The sequence below is a fragment of the Scleropages formosus genome, chromosome 15 (genome assembly GCF_900964775.1).
Source record: "Scleropages formosus chromosome 15, fSclFor1.1, whole genome shotgun sequence".
In the NCBI taxonomy this organism is placed as follows: Eukaryota; Metazoa; Chordata; class Actinopteri; order Osteoglossiformes; family Osteoglossidae; genus Scleropages; species Scleropages formosus.
This window is the reverse complement of record NC_041820.1, coordinates 27,488,270-27,515,506: the sequence shown is the minus strand read 5'-3', so window position 1 is coordinate 27,515,506 and position 27,237 is coordinate 27,488,270. Positions and strand designations below refer to the sequence as shown.

The window sequence follows — 27,237 nt, the reverse complement described above, 5'->3', positions numbered from 1 at the left end:
TGCGTGTGTGTGCACGTAAAACATTAAAGAAACTTTAATGTTCGCTTTTCCAGTGTTCATTGGCGTTTCACCTTTTTCCAATAGCATTTTAATATTTTTTCCACTTAAGTTTCACTTGCATCACATTTAAGTTTGGTGCCATGGTTAGGAGGGTAAAAACAAAAAAATTAAAGCCAAATACAGTAACACATGAGACACTGTTAACAGCAACGTGGTCTGTCTGAAAATAAGGAAGTCTGTCATACTTCATGTTCATGCGCCCCGCCCACGAGCCGACAAACAGCCGTAGACGCGCAATGTTTTGATCTGGGTTGCAAAGTAGCGCCCGTTTGTTATTACAAACCATTATATGTAACTCAAATTTTAAATATAACAGGCTTAATCATTAAGTTTTATTTTTACTTAAAGGTGACAAAAAAAAAAAAAAGAACTTTCGGTCAGTAAGGGAGTGGTTCGTAACTACGGGTTGTACGTAAGTTGGACGTTCGTAACCTGGGGACTGCCTATACTTGTAAATCGTAATTCCCGTAGCTATATCACTGAATCTAATGGCAATAGTAGTGACATAAACAACTAGAAAAATTAAAATTACACCTTTAAATTACAATATCATACGAACAGCCTAAATGTATTTACATTTACATAGTGTCGCGGTTAAATTGAACATTCGGTAAGAAAAAACTGAATTCAAAGTAAAAATGTTTAAGAACTATATCAAAATTATGTTTATTTTAATGTGACTGATATAGGTTCACAAATACCAATTGCCACAATATCCAGAAAGTGTGACAAAATCAGCGACTATATAAACAGCAGCGGCAGCGACGGAAACAAGAGTGGGTGTTTGTAGTGCGTGGAGACAAAACCGCCGCGATTCGACGCGTCACCGTAATCGGGTAATAATGAGAGCTCTGACCGGAGCGCAACGCAAAGTTCAAAAAGTAAATGAGCACAAAGTTTTATCCTTGTAGGTATGCTGACGGGGGGGTCGTCGGGTTTGAGCGGTGCCCGCCGCGTGGCGGGTCTGGGGTTCCGAGTCCCGCTTGGGGCGCCTTACGATGGACCGGCGTCCCGTCCGGGGCGCGGCCCCTCGGCCCCGTGCCCCGCGTCGCCGGGCTAGGCTCCGGCTTGAGACAAGCGGTTGTAGACATTGGTTGGTTGGTATATTGATACATGTAAGCTGGGCTTGATTATGAAAAATTTAGTTTTTGTTGGGGGGGCACGGTGGTGCAGTGGGTTGGACCGGGTCCTGCTCTCCAGGGGGTCTGGGGTTCGAGTCCCGCTTGGGGTGCCTTGCGACGGACTGGCGTCCCGTCCTGGGTGTGTCCCCTCCCCCTCCGGCCTTATGCCCTGTGTTGCCGGGTAGGCTCCGGTTCCCCGTGACCCCGTATGGGACAAGCGCTTCGGAAAGTGTGTGTGTGTGTGTGTGTGTGTGTGTGTGTGTGTGTGTGTGTGTGTGTGTAGTTTTTGTTGTTATAACAAACTACAGGGATATTTTAACAAAAAGATACATTTCTGCTGAAACACTGCACAGACATTTTATAGACAGTCATTCTGATGTCACCCCCTCTGAAGGTGTCAGCCAGTGCAGTCTGCAGCCCCCAATTGATTTCGCTGTTTACATTTATTCATTTAGCAGAGACTTTTCTCCAAAGGAACATCTAACAAAGTCTATGTAGTGTTACCAGCCCACAAACCTTATTCACCAAGGTGACTTACACTGCTAGTACTGTACACTACTTACACTGGGTTACTCATCCATACCTCAGTCAAACACATTTTCTCTGTTACTCACACAGTATGGGTGAACATGAGCAGCATGTCTTTGGATTGTGGGAGGAAATCAGAACACCCAGAGGAAACCCACACAGATGCAGGGAGACCATGCGAACTCCACACAGACTAAGGAGGGATCGAACCCATGTTCTCTCGTATCTAGGTGCTGTAAGACAACAGCGCTACCCACTGTGCCACCATGCCACTCTTTGCTTTAAGGCCAGTGCAATAGGGATGAAAAGCATCCATTTACCCAATACCCTAAACCAGCACGGCGTTACCTTCCTTTTTGGCTGCAGACTCTCATGTTTGAACAACACTGAACAACATCATGATCTCAAGCTCAAAACCTACTTTGTTATTTGAATCCTGGGCCAATGTAGCTGCCACTGGGTTTTCTCCTAAACCACTTTTCACGTGTATGAAATTTCTGCTGCATTCTAACATCAAGCAGGGAGGAATACAAAATATTCTTGAGTGTGTTTATATAGAGGGGGGCGCGGTGGTGCAGTGGGTTGGACCACAGTCCTGCTCTCTGGTGGGTCTGGGGTTCAAGTCCTGCTTGGGGTGCCCTGCGATGGACTGGCGTCCCATCCTGGGTGTGTCCCCTCCCCCTCCGGCCTTACGCCCTGTGTTGCCGGGTTGGCTCCGGTTCCCCGCGACCCCGTATGGGACAAGCGGTTCTGAAAATGTGTGTGTGTGTGTGTGTTTATATAGACGCCTACTAAATATGAGGGCAATATTAAAAAATTGTTGTTTAAGCTTTATCTGGAATAGGCTAGGACAGGTGCCGTTTCTTCGAATTTGTTCATAGCGACCGCTCGTGTGGGTTTTCTTGGAAAAGGAGGGATGGAAGCGGTTCACCCTTGCCCTCTTCCACAAATGTCTTTGGGTTGGGAACACGGGGAGAACATACGACCTCCGCAGACTCTAAGCTGAATTTGATCTTCTATCCGAACAATGAGCTCAGGAGCCGTGAGGCACAGGAATTTTCTCCTGCGCCACCGTGCCTCTTTTGTCAGGTAAGCCTACTGAAAATCGGGAAAAAAGTGGCACGGCCCTGCATGTGAACATTACAGCTAAAGTACAAAATGAACCACAGCTGAAACTGGGGACTGCTTTCAGCCAAAAGGGCTGTGGGAGTAGCAGAACTTGAAGGAGAACGGCTGTCTGTCCATGCTGGGCTAGTGTCCCTGCAGTTATTGTTCACTTGGTGCAAACACAAACACAGACAAATTGTTTCAGGTCCCTGTAAACACAAAACTGCACTAGGTTTCTTTCCACAGAGACACGCTGTTGTCTTTAGACAGATGTGGATCCAGATGTGCAAGCGTCACCGCACCCTGCCCCGTGACCCTTGCCCTGGTGTGAGTCCAATGCTGCTGTCGCGATCACATTGCAGTCTCGGCCTCTCGCCCCAAATGCCCCATTGTGTCTGCAGTCGGAGTCATTATTTGTTGGCACTTAAAGTGGGTTTGGATGTCAAATGTTCTCTGTTGCTAAAGTGCTTCAATTTCAGGGCCATTTCCCCCCCAGCGAGTTGCCCAGGAAGACCCTGTATACTTGATCGCATTTGCTTTATGAGACTGTCTGTGTCTGGGTTTGCCAAGCCAGGAGCGACGCCAGGGCCCGGGCACGGTGTTGGTATACTGCAACTACCACACGGTTCCACTCACCACAGTCCCCATTTTCCTGGTCATAGAAGCCGGGCTGGCATCCCATGAAGCAGCGGTAGGACCCCAGGGTGTTCTCGCAGCGCCAGGTGCCGCAAACACTGCTGCCATATTCCTTGCACTCATCCATATCTATGGAAACAAAGCAGTTATGGTGTCTCGCATGAACGCATAATCCTCTAGATCGCTTCAAAGCCGAGGGCAGAGGTGCGGGGTCACACTGTCAACAACTAGGTAATTAAAATGTGATAGAGCATTCATGGGAACGCATGGGGTGCTGGTTAACTCCTTCAGTCTGGGAGGACAGGTCAACCAAAGTGACCTCCAGCCAGGAGCCAGCTGCCACACCACTGGCCCCAGCTGGAATCCCGACAGTCAAGAGGAGCAGGGATGTAGGGATGTTCACCGGTGTTGCGGAGAGTGGTGGGGGAGTCTGCAGCAAAACAAACTCACCCTCGCAGTGTCCCGTGTCCAGAGAAAACTTGAAGCCAGTCTCGCACAAGCACTGGAAGGAGCCATCAGTGTTGAGGCACTGCCCATGGGAACACACATTCCCCTCACTGCACTCATCCAAGTCTGGGGGGGGATCACAGACAGCAGAATGAAGCAAACACATGAGGCAAACACAGAGGAAGACAGAGATATGTGCAAAAGTAACTTCATCACTTATAATCCTTGCTTATCAGTATTAGAAGTATTAATTAATAAATTATTCTTAGTCTGATATCACATAGCTAACACCTTTACTTCATAAATAATGAATACCGTAGGCCTCATTTTGAGGAATCAGTCCATCAGCTGAATTTACATAACTAATGCTGGTGGTTTTTTTCACCCCTGTGCACTTTTACTTGTATGGCCTCAGCTGATGTTGCCTGTGGGTTTTTGGATATCACCCAGTAACATACAAAGAATACTGCTTTTTCTCTTGGTATATATGGCAATAATCTCTCGTTCACTTGTCATTCGAACATGAAGATTAAGACCCAGCAATGTAAAGAAAGGAAGAGATGAAAGACAACACTAGTTTCCAAGTTCCTCTTTAAAACTAGCAAGGTTAAAATAAAGACAGCTTGGGGTACAGTCTTATGTGACAGACTGAAGGATTACCGGCACGCTATACACTTATTAGTTGTGCCTTCTGGTGTTCTACTTCGGGACGGCAAGACACAGCAAGGGCAAAAATAAAGTATTTAAAATCCTGTTTTGTCTGCCTATATCCAGAGGTAATCTTGGTGAAAATATTTGAAGAATTGCACTGCGAACACAAAGCAGATGTCTAAAACAAACACTAAGAAAGACACCGAGCAGGGTGTGTCCAGGAAATAGCCAAACTCCAATCAGGAATATGTGACAGTTCATCCACAGAATGTCCCCTTCTCCCCGACACCCTGAAAGGCTTTCACTGATGGGTTCTGGCTTCCATTGAGCTCACGCCTTGCACCAACAGTAGACAGAATGAAAACATAGCTCTCTGATTTATAGGATAATTAAATTCCTATATTTGTAATGGTGATGGGCCAGGGAGGTATGTGAACAACAGGGAATCGGCAGCGGGGGACACCTTCTTACAACGTGATACTGTCAACGCCGTCTCGCCGTTCAGTAAATACAGCGTGTGGGGCTCTCCCATGCATCACCCCAAAGGCCCCCAGGCACATCAGGCCCAGGGAGGGGGAAAGGAACCTCCATGCCACATGGTTGCTCCCCCCTCAGACACATGGAAAAGTGAGCATGCATTGTTCTGCAGTGGTAACCAAGGGAGACAACAGCAGGGAGCAGGTACGGGTGTCTCTTTGTTCTTTAAATGTCACTCATTCCTTCGTGGTGATTCCCGGATGGATCAAGTCAGGTACTCAGGCGAGCGTTCAGAGCCACTTTTCTCTTGATGCTAGTGCATGCAAGGGCACTGGGTGCAGCTGGAATGACATCAAACTCCGCACACCGACGTGGATGAGCATCAGCAATACTGCCAAAGTCTGGTCAGATCCCATTAGGAACAATGGGCCAGTTTTGTGCAGTACCAACCCCCTGCCCATAAGAGAGTCTTGGTGTCACCGGGGAACTGCGGGACAGCCTGGCGCAAGGGAGGACACTGCCTCTCAGCTATTACAGTTCTGACTATTTAGCTTTGGAAGGATCAGACTGGGTTTCACAGGGACCAAGGCAGGACAAACATGCACAGCTCCAGTGACCCAGGCTCGATGCATCGGATGGGGCACCTCCCTTTCTGTAGGATTTAAATTTGCCGCATACCAGCAAAAACTCCCATTACACATAGTTACCGCATATATCATGGTAGGTTTTGTCATAACTAATTAGTGCTATCAAGTAATTAAAAGGTTTAGATCACCAAGAGCAGGAGAGCATCTGGCAAGACAGGCCACAGATCGCTGTGGTTTTAACTGAAATATGGATCCAATTTGCTTCAAGGATTATCAGGGATTAAGATGTGTTTTTCCAGGGACCGCGCCTGTCCCTGGGGATGTACCACTCACCTCGGCAACCGGTCCCATCACTAACTGTGGTGTATCCAGTCGAGCAGATACAGAAGAACGAACCCTTGGTGTTCAAGCAGTCGCCTTCGCCACAGATCCCCAGGGAGAGGCACTCATTCACATCTGTGACACGTTCGCACATAAAAATTAGCATGCAGACAACCATGAGGAAGAGCAAGGCTGACGCCTCTCAGTAGGAGCTGTAGGAGCTGGGTATGGTGCGATGCCTCCACACATTAGAATGGCTGAACTCATTGCACCCTTTCACATTTGTGAGGTGAGGGGAGAGCGAGCGTTCAGGTGCTGGTGGAAAGCTCACTGGGATGGGGGGTATGCCACACTGACACTGACACAATAAATGAATAGCACTTTTAAACCGTGATATTTTCTGCCAATTATAGCTACAATACCATCTCTTTTGAGAGGCCAGAAGAGTCTCATAATCAAGACAGAACAGAGGCAGCTAAGAGCACACAGAGGAATGGGTATGTACGTATATCTCTCATTATACCCCATTTGAGAGCCTGGGTGAGAAGGGTTTGAGGTACCTTCACAAGTGAGGCGGTCGGCTGATGGCATGAAGCCTGCATCACAGCTTATGCAAACGAAAGAGCCCTCCGTGTTGGTACACAGACCCGTGGGACATGCTTCGGGGGAGAGGCATTCATCAACATCTGCAGAGGTGACACCGTGGTGTGAGAGCTGTGAAACCTGCCAGTAGGTCTCCATGGGCCTCTACACTGACCAACGAGGCCCAATAGTGAGAGATCAATCAGACGTTCGATCCCAGAAAGGACTTTCAAGACAACAGGCAAGTCATGATCACTACCGATCTTAGCTGTTGATAAAACAATGAAAAATGTACTATACTGTTGCAACTGATATATTGTTCTTGGCCTGCACACAAAAAAATCCTTCATGAAAGCAGGCAGACAGTCCTTTATTAAAAAGGGCAGACAGATGAGAATGCAGGGAAAGAAAAGGGTCTAATCACAGCAGGCTATTATAGGTGATTTATAAAGACTGTATGAACAAACACGCTCTGTGCAAGTGCTGTGTGCTCCATGGAAATTTCTGACAGTTGTATGGATTGCGTTTCCTTCAGAAAACTCCAGCCTACACAGCTTGCCCTGTTGTTAAGCAATTTGCTAATGGGCAGAGTGCCTGTGAGTTTACAGGAAATTTCCTTGCACCTCTGAGGTTTGAGCTTGGAGAATGCGGGCAGCAGCTGATTTCAAACTGAGCAGTAAATCCTCCTGTGTAGCAGGAACACTCATTAAAATCCAATCAAAGCTTCACTGGGATGATCTGGGGAATTTACTCATAAATGAAGGTTTTTCAGAGGGGGGAACTTCCAAGAATACGACCATCCCTTTCTTCCACAAGTTGTCTGCTGTTACACACATAGAGTTTACAAGACTGCCAGAGCAGTGTCCCACTTCTCAAGCACCACCTCCCCGTTTCCGTACCTTCACAGCCGTACCCATCTTCGGACAGCTCGTACCCGGGACCACAGCTCTTACAGATGTAGGAGCCCACTGTGTTCTTGCATAGCCTCCCGGGACATACATTGGCTAATGAGCACTCATCCACATCTGGTAGACAAAGATCCCCAAGGTCAGGGGCTTACAGACACCATCACACACTGACGTATACTTACATTTATTCACTCACTTAGTTGACGCTCCTCTCCAAAGCAAATTTCAACATTAAGCTGAATGCAGTTATTTACCCATTTATACAGCTGGGTGACTTTACTGGTGCAACTGAGAGTAAGTTCCTTGCTCAAGGACTCTACAGCAGCAGGTGAGATTCAAACCAACAACTTTTGGATCCAAAGGCGGCAGCTGTAATCACTATGCTGTCAGCAACCCCTTACTAATTTACACCCACACTAAGACACACACGCCTAGGCACACATTGACATACTTACACATGCATATTCACACAAAGAGGCGCCCCTCCTCACCTTCACACTCCAAACTGCCCTCTGAAAATCTGTAGCCAGCCTTGCAGGAGACGCAGGTGTAGGAACCTGCTGTGTTGACGCAGTTGCCAGTTGGGCATAAGTTGGGCATTGTGCATTCATCGATATCTGTTCACCATAAAACAAAACAAAGTGTCACGTAAGAAGATGTTTCCAGATGTTCTCAGCCAGCAGGCTTTCCTTGAGGCGAGGGTACACTGACCTTTACAGAGCTCTCCATCGGCAGATACCCTGTAGCCAGTGGGGCAGGGAACGCAAGAGTACGAGCCCTCAGAGTTCAAGCAGATGCCATTGGAGCAAACATCTCCTAGGCATTCATTAATATCTGCAAGTAACCAGAAGAAGTGAACATTCAGAGCTTGCCGGTGTTTCACTTGACATCATCATTTGGCTAATTCAAATTCTTGAAATTTTCTTTCTTTCTTTCTTTATATACTCCCCTAACCTCCATATTGCTGTCAAAGTCTTGTTAAGTCTAGTCTGACATAGCCAAGCAAACAAACTCAAGTTTGCTCATTTGGGAGGATGGTAAACACTGCCATTTTTAACCTAGAACTCACCCTGGCATCTCTGCCCATCCTGGGAGACTGTAAAGCCAGGGCTGCACGGTTTGCAGGAGAAGGAACCTGCTGAGTTGCTGCAGAGTCCATTGGGACATGCATCTGCCTGCTCACATTCATCCACATCTGCCGCAGAAGCCCGCAAAGTTAGCATACCAAAAACAGACAGTTCCCATGGTCTAATGCTCTTTCCAGAGAAGAGCTGTGAACATTGTGTTTATTATGGAGGTATTTTAATAAAGTGAGGGCAAATTTTCATATTACCTTGACACCCCAGTCCATCTGCTGACCATGTGAAACCAGGCCTGCAGGAACATGAGTAGGAACCTACAGTGTTCTTGCAGATGCCGTTGGGACACGTATTCTGTGCTGCACACTCATCGATATCTTTAGACAGAAATGAACCCCAATGCAGCGAGTAAGTTTTATGAATTCATATTTTATACAATGCAAGGAGCTCAGGCACTTAACATAAATATAAACTGGGTGCAGACCTTGGCAGGCTTTGCTATCAAAGCTGACTTGGTATCCCAGGTTACAGATACACCTATAGGAGCCCTCCAGGTTGACACACATGCCGTGGAGGCAGGTCTCTTGGCGGAGGCACTCGTCCACATCTGGAAGCAGACAACGCCAAGACAATATTACCTCCATCTTTTGAAATCCACTTTCAAAGCCAAGACCTTAACTAACTGTCAGTTAGTGTAAAAGAATCTGTTACCATTTGCTACATCAATGAAATATGACCACAGTAATTGCCTGCTTAACACCTTGTCCATGACACCATGTTTTTAGACCTGTGCCGTTCTTGAAACATGTTCACTAAGGGTCACTTTATGGACCATGCTAGTAAGTACTTTTTCATTAAGGCTTACATTTACCAATAATATTTGTTTCTTATAGGCAACCAGTGGATGGAAGTATGGGTCTGATGGTATTTAGGAATTGTGTTATTAAGGAAACAGAACAAATAGTACAAGAAAAGCATATTAAAACACAAAACATGAGTCTTAAGCAGCAATCGTATAAAAGCCAGTCCGAGCTGCACAGTGCAACGACTCCTATCCTACGTCAGGCCATTTAAAACTATAAGAGACGTGGGTCAGGTGTGTCCAATAGCGCAGGATAAGCATAGCCAGTCCCCTGTGTGCCAAAATTATTTTAAGTTTCAATTCATTTTGCAACTCTTTTTTATGTAATGTGTTATTTCAACAAATTTACACTAAAATAACTATATGTTGCCATTTCCTGACAAGAGCAGACATACATCAGAGTCTGTGGTTCGAGGAACAGACACCTTACAGGTCCTCGTTTGGCTGCTTACTTAAATAATACGTGCCAAACACCAGTATTATCAGCAACATAAAGAAGGTGTGGGTTGAAATTTCCCCTGAATATCTTCATAAATTGACAGCTAGAATGCCAAAGGTCTGCAAAACTGCAGTTGCTGCAAATGGAAGATTGTTTGATGAATGTCAGGTTTGATGCATAGAATCTCGACGAATAAAAGTATCAATTTCTATCAGTACGATGAAAATTTCTGGGTGATTCTAAACGGTTGAGAAACCTGGCACCCAATAGTCTTTTTAAGGCTATGACTAAAAACTTATATTTTAATAGTTTCACAAACATCCAGGATTGGTACCTTGGCAGCTTCTGTTGTCTGTACTTGGCTGGAATCCCTGGTTGCAGATGCATCTGTAGGATCCCTCAGTGTTGGCACACCTCCCATGAGTGCACACGTCCTCATCCTGACACTCATTTACATCTGGGGAGAGGTGAAAATTTTAGAGGGAGATGATGAGGCTGGTGGGTATAAGGGGGCTACTTGACTAACATTCCACAGCAAGGTGTACAGGGAAACCGAGCTACCCCTCCTTTCACCGCTCACCTCACCGTTTCCATGTCGCAAACGCAAGACGTGAGAATAATTTCATATTCGCTGAACACTTTGGGAAGAAAAATATTGTTTTCCCCGAAACCCCCAGGCTAGGAACAAAAACTGTATTTCATAAGGCAAAGTACGTGCCAGACAGGTGTAGCTAACATGATTAAGGTGCAGTGACTTTGGCGTGGCTGTAATTGCCCAGGGAAACAGGCCGGGGTTCAAGGTGCTTCCTTCACGTGTGGAGAATGCGGGGGGGGGGCATTCTGACATTAAGCTAAACACAGCAGCACAGTTGAGGCGGAACACAAATGGATAGGGGGACCGAGAGCCAGGGTGAAACGGCACCATTGTGTCAGGCTACGGCCAGACGGCTGTCGACGCTTCTCAGGCTTAGTCGCTGCAAACCCTTGGCTCCTATAGAAGCCCACTGCGATAAGGCTGCCTTTAACCTCACAGCATAATTCAGTCCTTTCCAACTGGCAGCCTACGTGGCATTACCTACCATGCTACAGGCAATTGACTAAATGAACACTGGCGACAGCAATGTAAATATAATTCTTTCATGCTTGTTTTATTCAGTTATTATTTCCACCGAGCGATCATGATAGAAGGGCTTTTATAACCGAAGCCCCGAACTTCATATTTCAGGCCTGTTTTCTTGGGGAAATACCCCTTGGCAGTGGACCCATGCTCAAAATGACTCGTAATGCCTGGGAAGGTTGCTGGCTTTTGTGCCACATGCAGCATTTGAAAGATATTGTTTCTATTTCCCATGTTGTGTTAACTATTTTGGGAAAAATAGACATGTTTATAGAATAGTCAAACAATAAAAAGCCAAGGAAAAGATTTTAACGTATTCCCTGAGAGGTGAACAAACCAAGGAGCAGTAAACTGCCTTTGCGTTTTCGGGCACTTTTCATCTGTGGTGCAGCACGGCTCTGCTCGCGTTGCGGAGAGACAGTCAAGGGAAACTACAGAAAACGCTTTCGGCGTCACATTGAACACTGGCAGCCCTTTCAATATACAGCACGGTGCCAGCTCGGATATGGTTTTCCTTTCCGTACACTTCAAACTCATGAGATTTGACTTTTTCAGGTAAAGTAATAGCACAAATTTTGGGGTGTAATACAATTTTAATTTACATTTCACTGTTATCAACTTGATGTCTGCTTTCCCCCACAAGTAAATTTCAAAGTGCTTATGAAACGGGCAAGACACTTAACAAAAATTCTGGTCAGTAATATTTTAAAAAAATGATTAATGATACTAGGAAGTACTGTATGTGTTTCATACTTCAGCTGATTTTTAAACTATATTTTAATGCCCTTTTGTCCTTTCAGAATATTTTCACTTTTCAACATTAATATTCATCCCTTTTATGTATGTCGGTATGAAACCCTCAAGCACTGCCAAGATGAACTGAAGTGTCCAGAGTCATCCAAAAATAATAAGTGGTTTGTTTAAGGCCGTGGCCAAGAGAAAATATTTTGATTCTTCCAAATTGAAGTATTACAAACAACCTTTTACAACGGCAGAAGATGTGAAAAGATCAGCAATAACATGTCATTGTGTTTAAAATATTTGCTGTTCCCTGGGGACTTAAATAGGATTGAGATATGTGGTTTAATATAAAAAAAAAAAACACAAAAAAAAAAAAAACAAACGGCTACTGACAGTCTGTTCAGCTATTATACTTTGCTCATAAACAGACAGACAAACACAGAGCTACACACATAGCTAAAAACTGTATTGATCATTAAGGAAACTCAACAATTGCACAATTCCCTGTAAATGTACATTTTAAGTATTCCAACATGGACATTTTCATCTGTAAGCCTGAGGGACAATATTGGAGAACTTCCACACCTTAAAAAAGTTAGCTGCCAAGCCCTTGACTTTCTGGTGTTCACCAGTTCTTTAGTTTGTATGCCTACTACACATCAAACTAAAAGAAATTAAGCGGTTTCCAAGGCTGACCTTCCTACCCAGGCATGTGCCGTTGGCCGCCCTAAACCCGGGACCGCAGCCCTGGCACTGGAAGCAGCCGGGTGTGTTGACGCATCTCCCGGTGGGACAGACACCGGGGTCCTTGCACTCATCCATGTCTGACCAGCACGGACAGGGGTGGGGGCGGCCGGAGGAAATTGTTTACAACAAGCACTTGTGGAAATAATATTAGATTAACTAGGCCCAGTCCCCCCACTAAAGTCTGCCTTATTTCCAAATGGTTCCTTGTTTGTTTCCCCTCTGGCAAGGGCCTGAAGGGAAATTATAAGAAAGACTTTCTGTGGCTGGACTGCATGTTAAATGCTGTGTATGTGTCGCTTATGAATAACCATGTTTAATGCTTTTGCACTCTGACAGAGGCTATACTGAGGCGAAATGCAAGAAGTCCGACGTACCTTCGCACTGACCCCTGCTGGATAAGGCGTAGCCGTGGTCGCACTCACAGGTGTAAGAGCCGACTGTATTGACGCATCTGCTACCTGGGCATTTGTTGGGCATGTCACACTCGTTCACATCTGAAGAACATTTCACAACAACACACAGGAGTGGAAAAAAGTCAGTAATAGCTTTAACTCTAAAAACACAATGTTTTCATCTACAAGACTGAGAATTCCTGAAGCATTCAGACAAGTCTTGAGGGAGCAAACCGCATTGTAGAATTTAAGCCTGGACAGTGATGTGGGAAATTTTGGCGCGATGAGCCAGAAATTCACACAAACATCCAAACACCTTCAGACTTGGGATAATAAACTGGGGCGTCATGGACAGACAGTGACTAAGTGGCTGCCATGTGAGGGATTCCCCAGTGAAAGGGGAATAATTACCCAAGGCTATTGTGTAACTGTCTCTATCACTTGGATTACAGCAAGCTTTTGAGAAACACATGGTTCGCTCTTTAATAGCAGCTTAACATATACACTTGTGTAGCATTGAGGAAGAAGTCACAGTAGAATCACTGGACAGGTTCAGAAACTTCCAAACTATATTACCCAAGATCTATTGCTCTCCTCACCTTGACAGAATTTCTTGTTTTGGGTAATGACTTGACTGTAGCCCGTGTAGCACTGGCAAGCGTAAGAGCCGATGCTGTTGACACAGCGTCCTTTGCCTTCGCAGGGACCACTCTCGCACTCGTTGATGTCTGCAGTCAAAGTGACCGGCGTATTATGTTTCAGCAGGGAAGACATGCATATTCACTGCTCTGGCTCACTCCAGACGAACCAACATCCTGTTATGAGTAACTGAGGGGGACTTGGATGCTGTCCTGGGAGTGAGTTCACATATCAAAATCTTTCTGTCAGCTTTCAGGATTAGTCTGACTGTTTTCAGGCCTGGGACCACAAGACAACATAAACATGGTGATTAATTTCATAACATCTTTGGATTTCTCAAGGCTCCGGTGCTCGTGGTGTTAAAGAAAGTCACCCACATATTTCACAAATAATGCACATAGCCATGAAATCCCCGTGAAGCCTCTCAGTCCCACCTCTTGATGTGCACTCACCAACACAGCGCGTCTGCAGCGGACTGAGCTTGTAGCCTGGGTTGCAGTAGCATGTGTATCCTGCCTGCAGAGACACACATACCCCAGGACCGCAGATAGAAGGGGTAACAGAGCACCTGTCCACATCTATAAAGGGATGACAGAGGAACTGAGAGGGAGGCACTGCACTGCACTGCACTTTATTTTAGTGATTCTGCAACAATAAAGTCCTGTACCAAGACTCAAAGTAGATTAAAGAGTACAGCATATGTTGCATACATTGTGAGTATACTTTAGACAAAGTTGAAATCCAGAGTAGATTTCAATCCATGAGGGGCCCTAACCCTTTTCAGCATGATGCTGTAAAATGCGGGATTTACTGAAGAGACTAGTCATTAAAACAACAGACGGCTGAGGGACTTCACTGAGATGAAACGTTGTAAATGGCAGAAGCCAGACAGCATTAGAAGAAGACAGTAGGATGGATCCAAGGATACTGGAAAAGTCTGTCTTTAAGCACTACCTCCTTCCTGCAATGTGATAATAATAGGGGCAGCAGGTAGCATAGTGGTTACATTGATTGACTTGCAGGTTTGAATCCCTGCTCCTGCTGTAGTACCATTGAGCAAGGTACTTACAATGAACTGATAGAGTTACAAAAATACACAACTGAAGCATACAGCTTTCTGTCTTTGTGAGTTCCAGTACAATTGTAAGGGTGTTATAAAGGTAAAGTAATTCAAGTAGCTTAGTATGAAAATCTAACATTCTAAGTTACTTTGGAGAAAAATGTCAGCTAATTATAGTACAAGTGATGATGAGAACTTCATTAATTACAAAGGAAATCAACTGAAGCTACAACAGCACACATACAACAAAACAGCGACAAAAACACAAACAACAACAACGATAATAATAATACACAATAATTTAAACGTCACTTCGGTCCCAGGCTCTCACCTGTGACCTGGGTAGCAACGTTGATGGGTGCTGTGTCCTGACCCTCCATTTCTGGCCTCAGGTTGATGGGAGAGTAGGGACTGGTCTTCTCCACAACATCTACTACAGAAGCAACAGATTGCTGACCCAATACTGTACAATCTGTCAAATCCTCTAGAGATGAGCTATTCATTACTCAGGCTTTGCATAGTAGCTAGATGCTGAAATTAAAAAAGATGTGCTTTTTTAAGGTGGTTAAAAGCACTAAAAAGCATCTATAAATGTGCATGGTAAACAATGTCTGTGGAACAGCTGTACATGGAATTGTTCCTAATGTTTTCACTGGCAGAAGAATTCCCCTTCTTTATAAGGGCACTTTGTAAGGTTTCTTTTAGCAGTCACTGGGCTTTTGACTATAAGATAAATCTCTTGTTTTCACAGGCCCTCAGCTGCCACTGTTTACGTGTCATAATATCTGCACCAGTTTTAGGGAACATTACGATATTTACATTACTACATAAGACATATCACAAAGTGAATAAGCAGTGGATGAAAATTAGAAAATAAAAAGAAAACATGTTTACCAGGATATCTCGATGGTGATTCAGTCACAACAGCAGGCTAGTAAAATTTAAAAAAAAAAGATAAAGGGTTTTGGCAAACTTGGTTTTATAAGAGCTATCCTAATCAAGACAAATCAGACAAAAATACAAGTAACCAAGGAACACTTACGGGTCTCAAAATCTCAACATCTGTGAAAAGACAAGAAAAGAGAAAGTTAATTCAGTTACTTGGGGACCCAAACGAAAATCTTGAGGCTCTGACATCATTGGGTGTTGTTCTGCTGAGCTTCAAGACCAAGGCATCTTCCTGGCAGAAGAGCAACCCAGAAATGAAACTGTGCATCTTAAAGTCTTTCGATCTAATAACTCATCTTATTGCACATTTATCCTTTAAGTCTGCAAGATGAATCTGACAATTCTCTACACTACACGAAAAGGATGTGCATAACAGCAGAGGAAAAGGAAGAACATTTCAGATAATAAGACAATTCATAAACATTTATTGATAATTCCTATAAATCTTTTTGCTTTGTCAATGCCAAGAAATTACCTCATGTACATCAACTATAAGGAATGTTTCAATGACAGCCCACGAGTGGCAGATGTTTTGAACTTTCTGAAGTCTCAGCCTTCAGTGTCCATGTCTTAAAAATACGCACAGTGACATATTTGCAAACATTTACCCGGCACTTTAGAATTGAGAAATTGTTACTAAAGTATAAGCCAAAATTTGTTTATAACATTTGCCCTTAACACTTTCGTACATTCATTATACTGACAATACACAGTGGTAAGAGCTGCTGATGATACAAATTGACTGCGAATGCTATGTGAGACTAGAACATTGCAGTTGATGATGATGAGACAAGGTGAAGTGAAAGTTTTGGCAGCAATTTGTATCTCAAATGTTGGAATGATTGTAATCTTTACCTTCATTTTCCCAAATGGGCACCTGGGCAGGGTGATGAACATCAAGAGAGGAATAATCGGGCTGCGGGTGTGGCTGACGGGAGGGGGCAGTCCCCCTAAACTCCTCTTCCTCCACCTGCCGCAGGGTGATCTGTATGTCTGACCTGGAATATGTGTAGCCATGACCAGCTGGGCAGATCTCCTTGAAGTGGTCTGCAGAAGGAGGACACAACAGGGCAGTTCCAAGAGAATTGTGAGGACATATTGCTCTCCCATTATCCCTCCTCTCTATCCCAAACATCGCAGGCTCCTGAGCACTGCCAAAGTATTACTACACACTACACTTGTGTCAGGTATTCATGGGCTGGCTGGACTTTGTGCAATGCCATCATGCACGGCACGCAGCAGTTCATCCTTGATTAGGATCCTTCCTGTCTCAGCCATCCCTGAGGAGCAAACTAGCCCTTCCATTTAGGTGGATGTCCCAGTGTAAGTGTAAGCGTAAGCATAAGAGCTGCAGATGTGTCAGGAAGGGGTCAGTAAGCACCGGAGGGAAGGCAGTGAAATATAAGCCGTTTCCTGAACTTTGAACTCGGCATTAACTACACCACAGAGAGCACGTTCTTTGGGAGGGGCTGTTGCTAAGCCTGATGAAGGTGATGAAAAATCAACTGATTAAACCTCACTATATGTTATACAGCTTTTATAGAGGTCTCCGTGGCAAAGTGAATGGTAGTATCTTCTACGTGACCCCTGAACGAGAGGCCCGTGCTAATATTTACACTGGATGAATGCGTTGTAATAAATCGTGTTGACTGTATCATCACAGCAATTAAGACCAACAGGAGTCAATAAAAATTCTGTGCAGTGTTACCTCCCCTTCTAGCTTTAAGTTATAGGATTTCTGATAATTATGGAGGAGGATTACAGGTGAGAAGAAATGACTGGATAAGAACAAGGAGCTGTGAGAATTCTAAGCATGGTACGTCTCCTGTCAACTGCTTTGTGAAAAAACCTAGTTCTTGGACCTTGTGGATTGAACTCGCCCAACAGTCACTCGGCCACTCCAGAGAGTGCTCTGGAGATGGGGCAACTGGGCTCTATATCAGTCACATAGCATAAATCTGCAGATCAGTGACACCACTAAGATATAAACTGCTTGACCTGAAGGGCTACAATGGAGTTTTCCCGCAGACACCGAGGATAAGATCAGAGAACGTGGCACATGATGTCTTCACTTTCCAAGTTGCTTTTGCCTGTTTATTAGTGCCAAAAACAGAGTGTCTGCAAGACATCCCTAACCTCTGCTGTGTGCCTTTGCAGGAGACCTGTAAGGCATCAGTGGGGTTGGTGGTGATACTCTTGCAGCACGTCTCACCCTCAAAACAGCAATTTCAAGCATGAAATCTTAACGTGGTGTACATATTGGTGTAGATACTATTATTATACGAATTTCCTTGTTGTTCAGCTGATGCCTTTGTCCATGGTGGCATTCAGGGATCAGTTGCAAAATAATAACCAGCTCGTGATGGTTCAGGACTCTATCCAACACAGTCAAGCTACCTCAGAACTAAACAATCAAATAATAATTCACACACACACACACACACACACACACACACACACACACACACACACACACACACACACACACACACACACACACACACACACACACACACACACACACACACACACACACACACACACACACACACACACACACACACACACACACACACACACACACACACACACATTTTCAGAACCGCTTGTCCCTTACGGGGTCACGGGGAACCGGAGCCTACCCGGCAACACAGGGCGTAAGGCCGGAGGGGGAAGGGGACGCACCCAGGACGGGACGCCAGTCCGTCACAAGGCACCCCAAGCGGGACTCGAACCCCAGACCCACTGGAGAGTAGGACTGCGGTCCAACCCACTGCGCCACCGCACCCCCAAATAATAATTCAATACTCGCAATACATATTTCACATAGTTTGCATTACAGAGCTTCATAGTCAGCACAACTAAAGGCTGCCGCAAATGAGTTACATTGAAATAAGCCATTACGCTTATGCAAAAATATATCGGTAATCAGCTGTTATTTGCAAGCAGCACTGTGTTGCCATTATATATTAGCCTGTGCACCACACACAGGTGACACATCCTTGAAGGAAAACACTAAGCACCCATCACCCACTCCCCTGCATGCATAGCGCTCAGAGCGCATACCTGTGTCTGGCAGTGGGCAGCGTTCGCACGCTGGACCCCAGGCTTTGCCCACACGGCTGCAACAGCAGATCTGCTTGGTTATGTGCTGGGACAGGGGCAGCGAGCAGATTCCTGCTGATGTAGAACGGTAGCACATGCCACGTGCCTCTGAGATGGCCTTGTCCGCTACGGACGGATTGGGAGGGAGAGTCAGGTCACAGGCTGTACACCTGTCTCCAATGATAGAATCCTTATATGCATTTAATCTCATTTTGAAATAAATATATTCACACCCATAAAGACATTTTCATATACTGTCATAATTAATTTGCATTTAGAGAATATCTTAGTGGAGGTCCTGTAACCCATACAGAAAATCTGTAATATTTTGAAATAAATGACATAAAGTACCAGCCAAAAGCATGAGTACACTTGCTAGCAACTAGACCTTCTGCACAAGACATTCTGTTAGCAAATTTGCTCAGGAAATGAGCAAACAGGTCTCCCCCAGCTCTTCTCCAGCAATTCCCAGAGATGCTTTGCTTTCAGTCTACCATCCAGTTCATCCCATACATGTACTGCCCAGGTTGAATAGGTATACTCACACTTCAGACTGGTACTGCAAAAGAGTGTGTGCTTTTGTGCTGAAGAATGTATACGGTGCTGCTCAAAAGTATGTGGACCCTAGAGGGATGGTCATTATTATTGTATAAAATATAAAAATAAACATATAAAATCAAAATTTACATTTAGCTGATGCTTTTTCCAAGCAACTTACAGTGTCAAGGTACTTACAATTATTTACCCATTGAAACAGTTGGGTAATGTTACTGGAACAATTTAGGGTAAGTACCTTGCTCAGAGGTACTACAGGCAGAGATAGGGATTGAACCTGTGACCTATGGGTCTAAAGACAGCAGCTCTAACCACTACGCTACCGAAAGTCTTATCTGATACTCAATCTTAAATCTTAAAATAAACATATAAAATGAAAAAATGATTATGATTTACACACCTGATTAGACTTACCTACTTTATTTAACCAGTGAAACTTGGGGTTCACTTACTTTTCAAACTGCACTACTTCCCTTCTCTACTACAGAGAATTTCCTCTAAAGCAACATATGGAACTGGTTATTACATACCTATTTTGTCAGATGAGAAAAACACTGCTTGTCATTAAGTAACCATTTTGTACAAAAACTAAGGGACACAAGGGGTTTACATACTTGCAAGCAGCACTGTATGTATGTACAGTATATACATATGTGCAGAAGTGCATAACTGTGAAAACAAGTAACTCACAGACACAGTGACTCCGTGCTGGGTCCAGCATGTAGCCTGCCTTGCAGGTGCACCTGTAGCTTCCTCTGGTGTTGAGGCACTCGGCATTCTTGCAGATCCCAGGCATCAAGCATTCGTTGATATCTGTGGGCCAACGGCACTCTAATGCAATCTCAGCCCAGCCACAACGAGCACGATGAGTACCCGAGAGCCAGCTGGACACAGAGGAATCACGGCAAAGAAAACGGCAAAAAACTGAAACTCGCAAGAATAGTGAACGCAATGACTAAATCTGATGTCCCCTGCCTACCTGCACTGGTTCTCAGTTCTCAATCACGGTCATTTCGGAACAACCTGGTTATGTGGTTCATCACAGACTACAGACTCCAAAATACACAACGGGGTTAGCTGAAGAGGATTATGTTTCTACCACAGCACTGGGAGACAAAGCAGAGCTGGAACTTAGTTTACGTACAGGACCCAGTGTTATCTTTACACTTCAGGACCTGGGCATGTGGATCGTCTCACCAGGAATGAGTGCTTTCATATTCCAAGGTATAGGTAATTCGTGGTTACACCTCAAAGGCAGAAAAACTGCAGAAGACCTGTAAATAACTGGCACTGAGGCAAAGCAGAGGGCGCTTTCATGTGGGAAAGCCGTCACATCAGAGGAGGTGGATGCCGAACAAAAGCAAGCCAGAAGGAAATGTACCCTGTACAAACATCTTTGTACAGCCTCCACGGACCCAGCGCAGAACCACAAATAACCTGGAATGTACAGCGTGTTACGATGGAAAGCCCTTACTCTCAGACTCTACCCGCTCCCTTTCGTCTGACACTGGAAACCTGATCCCAGGCTGTTTTGGAAAGAATGATTGGGTCTTAAGCTACACAGCCTTGTTTGGGGGTGTGCGGGGGAGGGCGGCGGCAGTGGTGGTCGTTCTCTCGCTCTGTGTTCCGTCTCTGTGTCACTCAGCGCAATGAAGCTACAGCACCAAGCATACTGTGCTGTAAATCAGACCTGAGGTGGCACTCCTCTGGCTCCCAGACAAAGGCATCCTTCTTTGTGGTAAACAATCACATTCCTGTCGATGTGTAACCAGATAATTAGAAAGCGCTGAGAAAAGGGCCTCTATTCTTAGCACGACTTCCAATAAATGAGGAAAAGAAGGGCAGTGGCTGTGCAGGGTGGGGTGTACATTCTACGTTATCGTTCATGGTTTCAACAATGTATTTCCAGCGCATCGTCTGAGCATATTTACACTGAGGCTATAACTAGGACATCAGCAAAGTGTTTGTCACTTAATGCCTCTATGGGAGGAACACAGTGGCGAGCGACATTCATTTATCTGTCTTTTCAGCGGAGGAAAATCTTAGGATGAGTCACAGAGCAAATGAAGTCAGGTGAGTCCTGGTCAGCAGAGCTTGTATTGACTCTTACAATGCCACCCCTGGGGTGTTCGGGAGAGGGCCGGATTTGTTTCCCTGCAAAATAAAACAAACCATCAATTATTTGCTCTTCCCTTATTCTGTCGAGCGGTCATCGCATTACTTCCTGGCTGGTCACCGGTCAGACAAGCAAGACTGTCCAGCTGCTGCCATCTGCATGGAAAAATTGAGCTTTCAGGTGAGTAAGAGTAACAGAAGTAAACAAGTCTGTGTTTGTCGGGGTGGCATTCCAAACAACACAGTCAAAACACACCCCTAGGACACGCAGAGATGCCAGGGAACGGCTTGTCAAGAAACTTTGCGCTACCAAGGGCTGTGTCCCTCGCAGACGGGTCTGGTAGCCCACTCACCAGCGACGAGACGCTGTTTTCAAAGAGAAATCAGAGTGTGACTCACGGCGCTTGAACATTCTCAGAGCCAGAGAGTGCGTCACATCAAGTGGCTGCACACCAACACTATTTCAACTGAAAATACCTACAGGACCAGGACATCTGCTTCACTACACGCCATTTCATCTGTGTTACTCGTGGCTCCTTTGCTATTAGGAACAGACTTCGGGCCACAGACGCCGAGATGAGCTGGACCCCAGTAAGGCACTGAAAAAGGTGACAGCAATGAACCAGCCCTTTCAGCTTCGTCCATACAGAAGAGGCTCAATGCAACTTTATTTAGCATTAAGAGCTCACTAACAGGGCATCTGTACATCAATCAGGATACTAAACAGTGCATTTTTTTTTGACCACATTGTTATAGCAGCCTAATGATGCGCAGTGTCCTTCTGCCACAGCGCAATCTCACAAATGAGCTGGAAGGTCACCAGTGCAACTCTGGTTGACAAATGATTCTCTTTCCTGAGTTTAGCAGTTTGGTTTTAGACACGCACAGACACGCACAAACTCACACAAACAATTCTAAAAGATTACAGCCTTTGTTACACACAAAGACAGCGATCCATTTAGACAACTAATCTGGATTTATCTTGTATAACATTATAATAGCACTTTGATTGATTCCTTTTTAAGACTACTTTGAAACAAACCGGTGCTATTTCCGGCCTTAAATTAGACATTCAATATAACCTAATAAGCCTACAGCGCAGACAAAGGCTTGCGGGATTGTGAAGAATGAGTCTCTCCTATTTTAAAGGATTAAACAAAAAGCCAAACACAAACAGTAATTAATCTGAGGCATATGCTCCTTCTATTCCCACAGCTTGACCTCTGATTTGCATCACAGTGCAGTAATGTTCATCTGCACTTGATAAAGTCCTTACACGCCGCACGGGGCCTTTAGACCTCTCTGGACAATACAACAGAGCGCCGTTCCGCACATTTCCTTTCAGAAGTTACGGCTCCGCGCAGGAAGCCAAAAAACGTACCAGTAGTCTGACCCTGTTGAAAACTTAAATTGACATACGCCACATTGCAGCACACAGTGGGATTTTTATAGCCGTTCCGCTGCCATGAGCGGTATACCGTTGTGCGGATCGAACAGGAGGAGGAAAGCTGATGGTACTCTGTTGCGGAGAGCGCCTTGGGGGACACAGCTTACTTAGAGTACGAGCTGTTCACTGAAACGCGTTACCTTTTATTTCAGGTTGGGTCCCGTGGCGAAGGCCTAGGTGTTGAAGAAGGAATGCCGGCACGTCGTGACTGCTTGCCGAGCAACAGGAAATGACCACAGGCCCCCTTTGCTCCAGAAATATAGCGCCTCCGGTAGAAAAGCCCAAATGATTCTTTGGCAGAGAGGTGGCCAGTTCCATAATGAGGACAGAGTCCTTGCAATAATCAGTTACTGCGGTCTTGGCAGGTTTACTGAGGGTCGAAATTAAAAATAATTTGGGACACGTAGCTCCAGAGGAATGAGACAGAGTGATTTAGTAAATATTGCAAAAAGCTGCCGGCTCAGTTTGTCAGCCCCAGAAAAAAGGAGGAACGGAGCAGAACATCTTGAAACGATAAGGGGAAGCAAGCCGAATCAGAGCTGGACACAATACTGAGCTTGTTGGCAGCCCCTCACGCTGCTTTGAATCGCAGGCACATTAAAAAACGTCCCTGTCAACAGTTAATGGCAAGAAGGGAGGGGGCCAAAAATGTTTCCTAGTCTTACCAATGCATTCCAATGGAAAATTAAAATGCCAGTGTGCATGACAGAGAAAGCAAACAAGAAAACTATAGCTTTTCTAATCTGATGATAAGGACAGCCAATTATTTGGCTCACTGAACAGGAGTACCTAGCCGAAAGGGCCAGGTGAAATCAGCGAATGGTCTTCAAATTAGGTTATGTGGCATCTCGTTGGCACTGTAAATGTCTATATTGCTGGCCAGAATAATCATTACAGCGGGACAGTCTCAATGAGCAGGGGCTAAGAGTTGAAGGATGTTTTTACAAGGCTATAGCGTATCACAGCCCACTGTACGTTCATTTGCCTGTTGGCCGATGGAACCTTATTCATTCCACGGTGACTGCACGGTACAGAGGTTTTCATTCTGTGGTCCAAGTGTCAAGCTGGGACAAAGGTCATGTGTACAGGATCTCCCTGAGCTGACTTCCTCCAGCCTGCTGAACTGTGTTTTGCTTCAATGGGTGGGGTACGACCTTTCCGCTTGACGCCGTTTCTGTTCCAGAAGCTGGCCGAGTAGAGGGTTGTTTAAGCCGCCACCCTTTGGAAATGATAGTGATGCGAGAGGCCACAAAGTCAGGGGGGTTGCCTGGGTGAAGGGAGGTTGTAAAGAACTGTGGGTGAGGTTTACGGGAAATTCCTGGTAAATTAGCACTGAAGCGAATTATTGACTCCCCTACTGAAGTAGATGCACCCCGTCTACGTCCATGCCGATGGTTTCTGAAGCACTGATGCAATGCGAGTGGGAAGGCATCTTGTAAATGTGAATGACTCTCCAGGGAAGTGGTGCACTAGTGTGACCCGAAGGGAGCAGGAAACGACCTCAGTAGTAGACATGAGAAACTGCCTGACAGAGCCTGCTCTGCTGGGGGCACCGGCACGGTTTCATCTGACAGCCGTAGCCGAGGTACTAAGATACCATTGCTTCAGGGGTGTTTAATTTCTTTGCACCAATGTTTAACTGTAACAGGCTAGTGTAGTGTAGGAATTCAGACAATTGGTAAATCATCCTGGTTCCTCACAGTCCAAATGTGAGAGCTACTCAAAATGTGTGATGAAAACTTTTAAAAAAACAATAAAACGATACGAAACAAAACTACTCACAAATGGAAAGTATAACACTATGGAACCACAGTACCGGAAAATATGACAGACAGAGAACCCCACACTTGAAGTGTGCAAATGCACTTCTCCGTATAAAATCCTCCTCCCTCTCTTCAGCTGAATCTCCAACTGCAGTGCCTCATATTTTGTACAGAAATAAACAAACAAATGTAGAGCTCTTCCCACAACAGTAGTATCAGCCTAAACTCTATAGAACCTCTCTGAAACCAGTGTGGAGCCTCTTCAAAACCCGAAGACTGAGGTCACTCTTGCAAAAAATTCCCTCGTGTACATGATTAATAGTTGGATTTCACATTCATCAGGCTCATCTTCTGTCCAAACATTATTTAGTCCAAGAAAAAAGACCAATTTCTGACCAAGATCACGAGAGACAATATCCAAGGCCTGATAATAGGTCCATTGAATGCAGCCTGGTTCCCTGCAGACCTAAACAGGTTGGAGCAAATGGTTTCACCCAACTGCTGGAATTAATGCTCTCTTGTACAGCAAGAGCAGGAGTGCTTGGCGAGGGCACCCTTGGTTCTGTTGACACAGGTGTAAAATGTCGTACCAATAAATCAACAAAACCCACTTCCACACGTGTTACATGAGCAGCGCTGTCTCTCTGTCGGGACAAAAAAAGAATACAAAGTTGTATTAGAGTCAACAAAGTTCAGCTGCAGTGACTACACGGCATGCCTTAAAAGAAAAATGCTAATATAGCTATGGCATTCCTTTCTAATATCTTTTCACCTACGTTCCTTCCTGTTTAGGTACCAGTTCGGTATTAAAACTGCATTCCACAGTGTCATCCGCATCTGCCTGGACACCTCAAAGCTTGTCGTGTTCCTTTTTTTGGCGAGTCTCTTTAACACAAAAGTCACATGTCACCAGTAAAAGCAGGAGAATGTATACTGTGCAAGTTGTTGCAGAAAAACAGGGCCGTGCAGAAACGAGAAAGGTGTGCAGGGGGGCTGCTGCAGTGACTAGCTGAGGTTGCCCTTTCCCAGATCAGGGCCAGCTGTGGAAGAAGTCTCCTTCACAGCACACACAACCGAGATCGAACCCGTATTCTGAATCACAATATGCCACCTGCACGCAGGAAAAGCTCTCTCATGAGTTGAGGAGAGAGTCTGTGAGATGAATAAACAGTAACAGCAATGTGAAGTCCCCATTTCTTTCAATTGTACAATTGCCCGCCATGTAAGCCACACTATTAAAAACTAGTCTGGACAGGGCCCTCACTGTTTATCAGGGAAAGTTTATTTTCGCAAGCAGATGGATGAGAGAGCTGGAATACACACACATCCCTTCAGCTACGAGATGATTTACTGGAAGGGTTGTGCAAGACGATGTAAGACTGGAGCTGCAACTGGAGCTGCTACCTTCTAAGCACTCTCCAAATGCCACATAAACCATAATTACCATAGCACTTACATTTCTAAACCAGACATCAAATCAAAATTCTAGCGCAAGATTCTACTGGCAGCTGAACTTTGAACCTGGCCAAACCCAAAAGCACTACTGACCCCATTATCATTTGAGCTACGCACAGAACTTAAACTACTTTTACAACTACTGTACTTCAAAGCCTCTGCAATTAGATCAATGTACAGAGACCGAGATGAAAATGTCCTATAATGCATTGAAAATTCAAGGTTTCACACATTTACTTTCAGAGATTTCTAACATCACCTGATTATGATTAGAACTGCCACATTTTGAACCAAGCTACAAACAGTGATTCATGAGCTGACCTTCTTACAACCAATCAGCATGGTTCCATCACCGCTTGTTTACCACGATGTAAGTGAACCTAGAGGTCATTGACAAATACATAATACATAATAACAGCAATGCTCATTTATAAGTTGAAGTCTGATCCTTGCCAGCAGTGCCAGCTATTAACAACCCTAACCTATGAACTGGAATGTCTGACTAGGGAGAGGCTGGCTCAGATCAGAAACAGGAGAGAGCAAATTTTATATATATCCATCACAAGATATGAGGTACGGTGGGGATCTGTTATCAGAATTAGTTGACTGTGAAATTTACTGTTAGGACAGGGCAGGTCAAACCTGTCACTGCTGGTCACACTATATCATGGGAAACTAGGAGACCACCAGTAGTTTCTCAGGGATTTGTGAAGGAGGGATGTTATCTCAGAGCCGAGCTATTCAAATTTGACTGAATAGCTCTCAAAGCAAATACTGTTACTGATCAGCTGGAACCATTTGGTTCTGAATTCCACAGGACATTATTTGCTAACCTTCAATACAAAATAGTGGATATTATTTTACTTAAAAAAATCTAACCATTTCATTTATAAGGAGAAAATTAGTACAAAATATTTTCATCCCTTCTTACCTTGACAATGAGTGACATTCATCCTCTTGTAACCTTTCGGACACTCGACGTGGCCATTTGCAATTACTGCATACGCTACAAAAGAAAATTGCAGACGACTGATTAGAGAAGGCAAAAAAAAAAAAAAAATCACATAGAGAACTTTGTCTGCTTTAACAATGCATGAAGTGCAGGAACAATATAACTTGCAGATGTGAGTGACTTGGCTGGGGAAAAAGAATAGGGACCTTCAAATGAGGCCTGAGGGATACCAAGGAACACATGCCGCATATCAATCAAATGCATTTATTTGAGAGCGTTGCATGGCCATCAACATCACCCATCATTCCGCACATTGTTAGCACACAGAGACCTTGGATTCATATTTTGGGCGCTGATTTCAGATGGCTGTGAGGTCACTTCTGCAATGGAGGCGAC

The 27,237-nt window shown here is 44.8% G+C and overlaps 1 protein-coding gene across 1 annotated transcript in view; it reads right to left on the bottom strand.

Annotated features, from left to right (window-relative positions):
* LOC108930704 (latent-transforming growth factor beta-binding protein 2-like) overlaps positions 1-27,237 on the bottom strand; it is a 110,258-nt gene that overhangs the window by 17,800 nt on the left and 65,221 nt on the right. The window contains exons 9-29 of the mRNA XM_029258617.1: positions 26,821-26,895; positions 19,800-19,922; positions 18,516-18,680; positions 16,305-16,496; positions 15,544-15,563; positions 15,396-15,432; positions 14,833-14,934; positions 13,894-14,019; positions 13,402-13,530; positions 12,785-12,904; positions 10,140-10,262; positions 8,989-9,111; positions 8,759-8,881; positions 8,495-8,620; positions 8,137-8,259; positions 7,917-8,042; positions 7,417-7,542; positions 6,496-6,621; positions 5,948-6,070; positions 3,903-4,025; positions 3,453-3,581 (exon numbers count right to left, since the gene is read on the bottom strand). Of these exons, the coding sequence (XP_029114450.1) occupies positions 3,453-3,581; positions 3,903-4,025; positions 5,948-6,070; positions 6,496-6,621; positions 7,417-7,542; positions 7,917-8,042; positions 8,137-8,259; positions 8,495-8,620; positions 8,759-8,881; positions 8,989-9,111; positions 10,140-10,262; positions 12,785-12,904; positions 13,402-13,530; positions 13,894-14,019; positions 14,833-14,934; positions 15,396-15,432; positions 15,544-15,563; positions 16,305-16,496; positions 18,516-18,680; positions 19,800-19,922; positions 26,821-26,895 (2,460 nt within the window). The remainder of the gene's footprint in view (positions 1-3,452; positions 3,582-3,902; positions 4,026-5,947; positions 6,071-6,495; positions 6,622-7,416; positions 7,543-7,916; positions 8,043-8,136; positions 8,260-8,494; positions 8,621-8,758; positions 8,882-8,988; positions 9,112-10,139; positions 10,263-12,784; positions 12,905-13,401; positions 13,531-13,893; positions 14,020-14,832; positions 14,935-15,395; positions 15,433-15,543; positions 15,564-16,304; positions 16,497-18,515; positions 18,681-19,799; positions 19,923-26,820; positions 26,896-27,237) is intronic.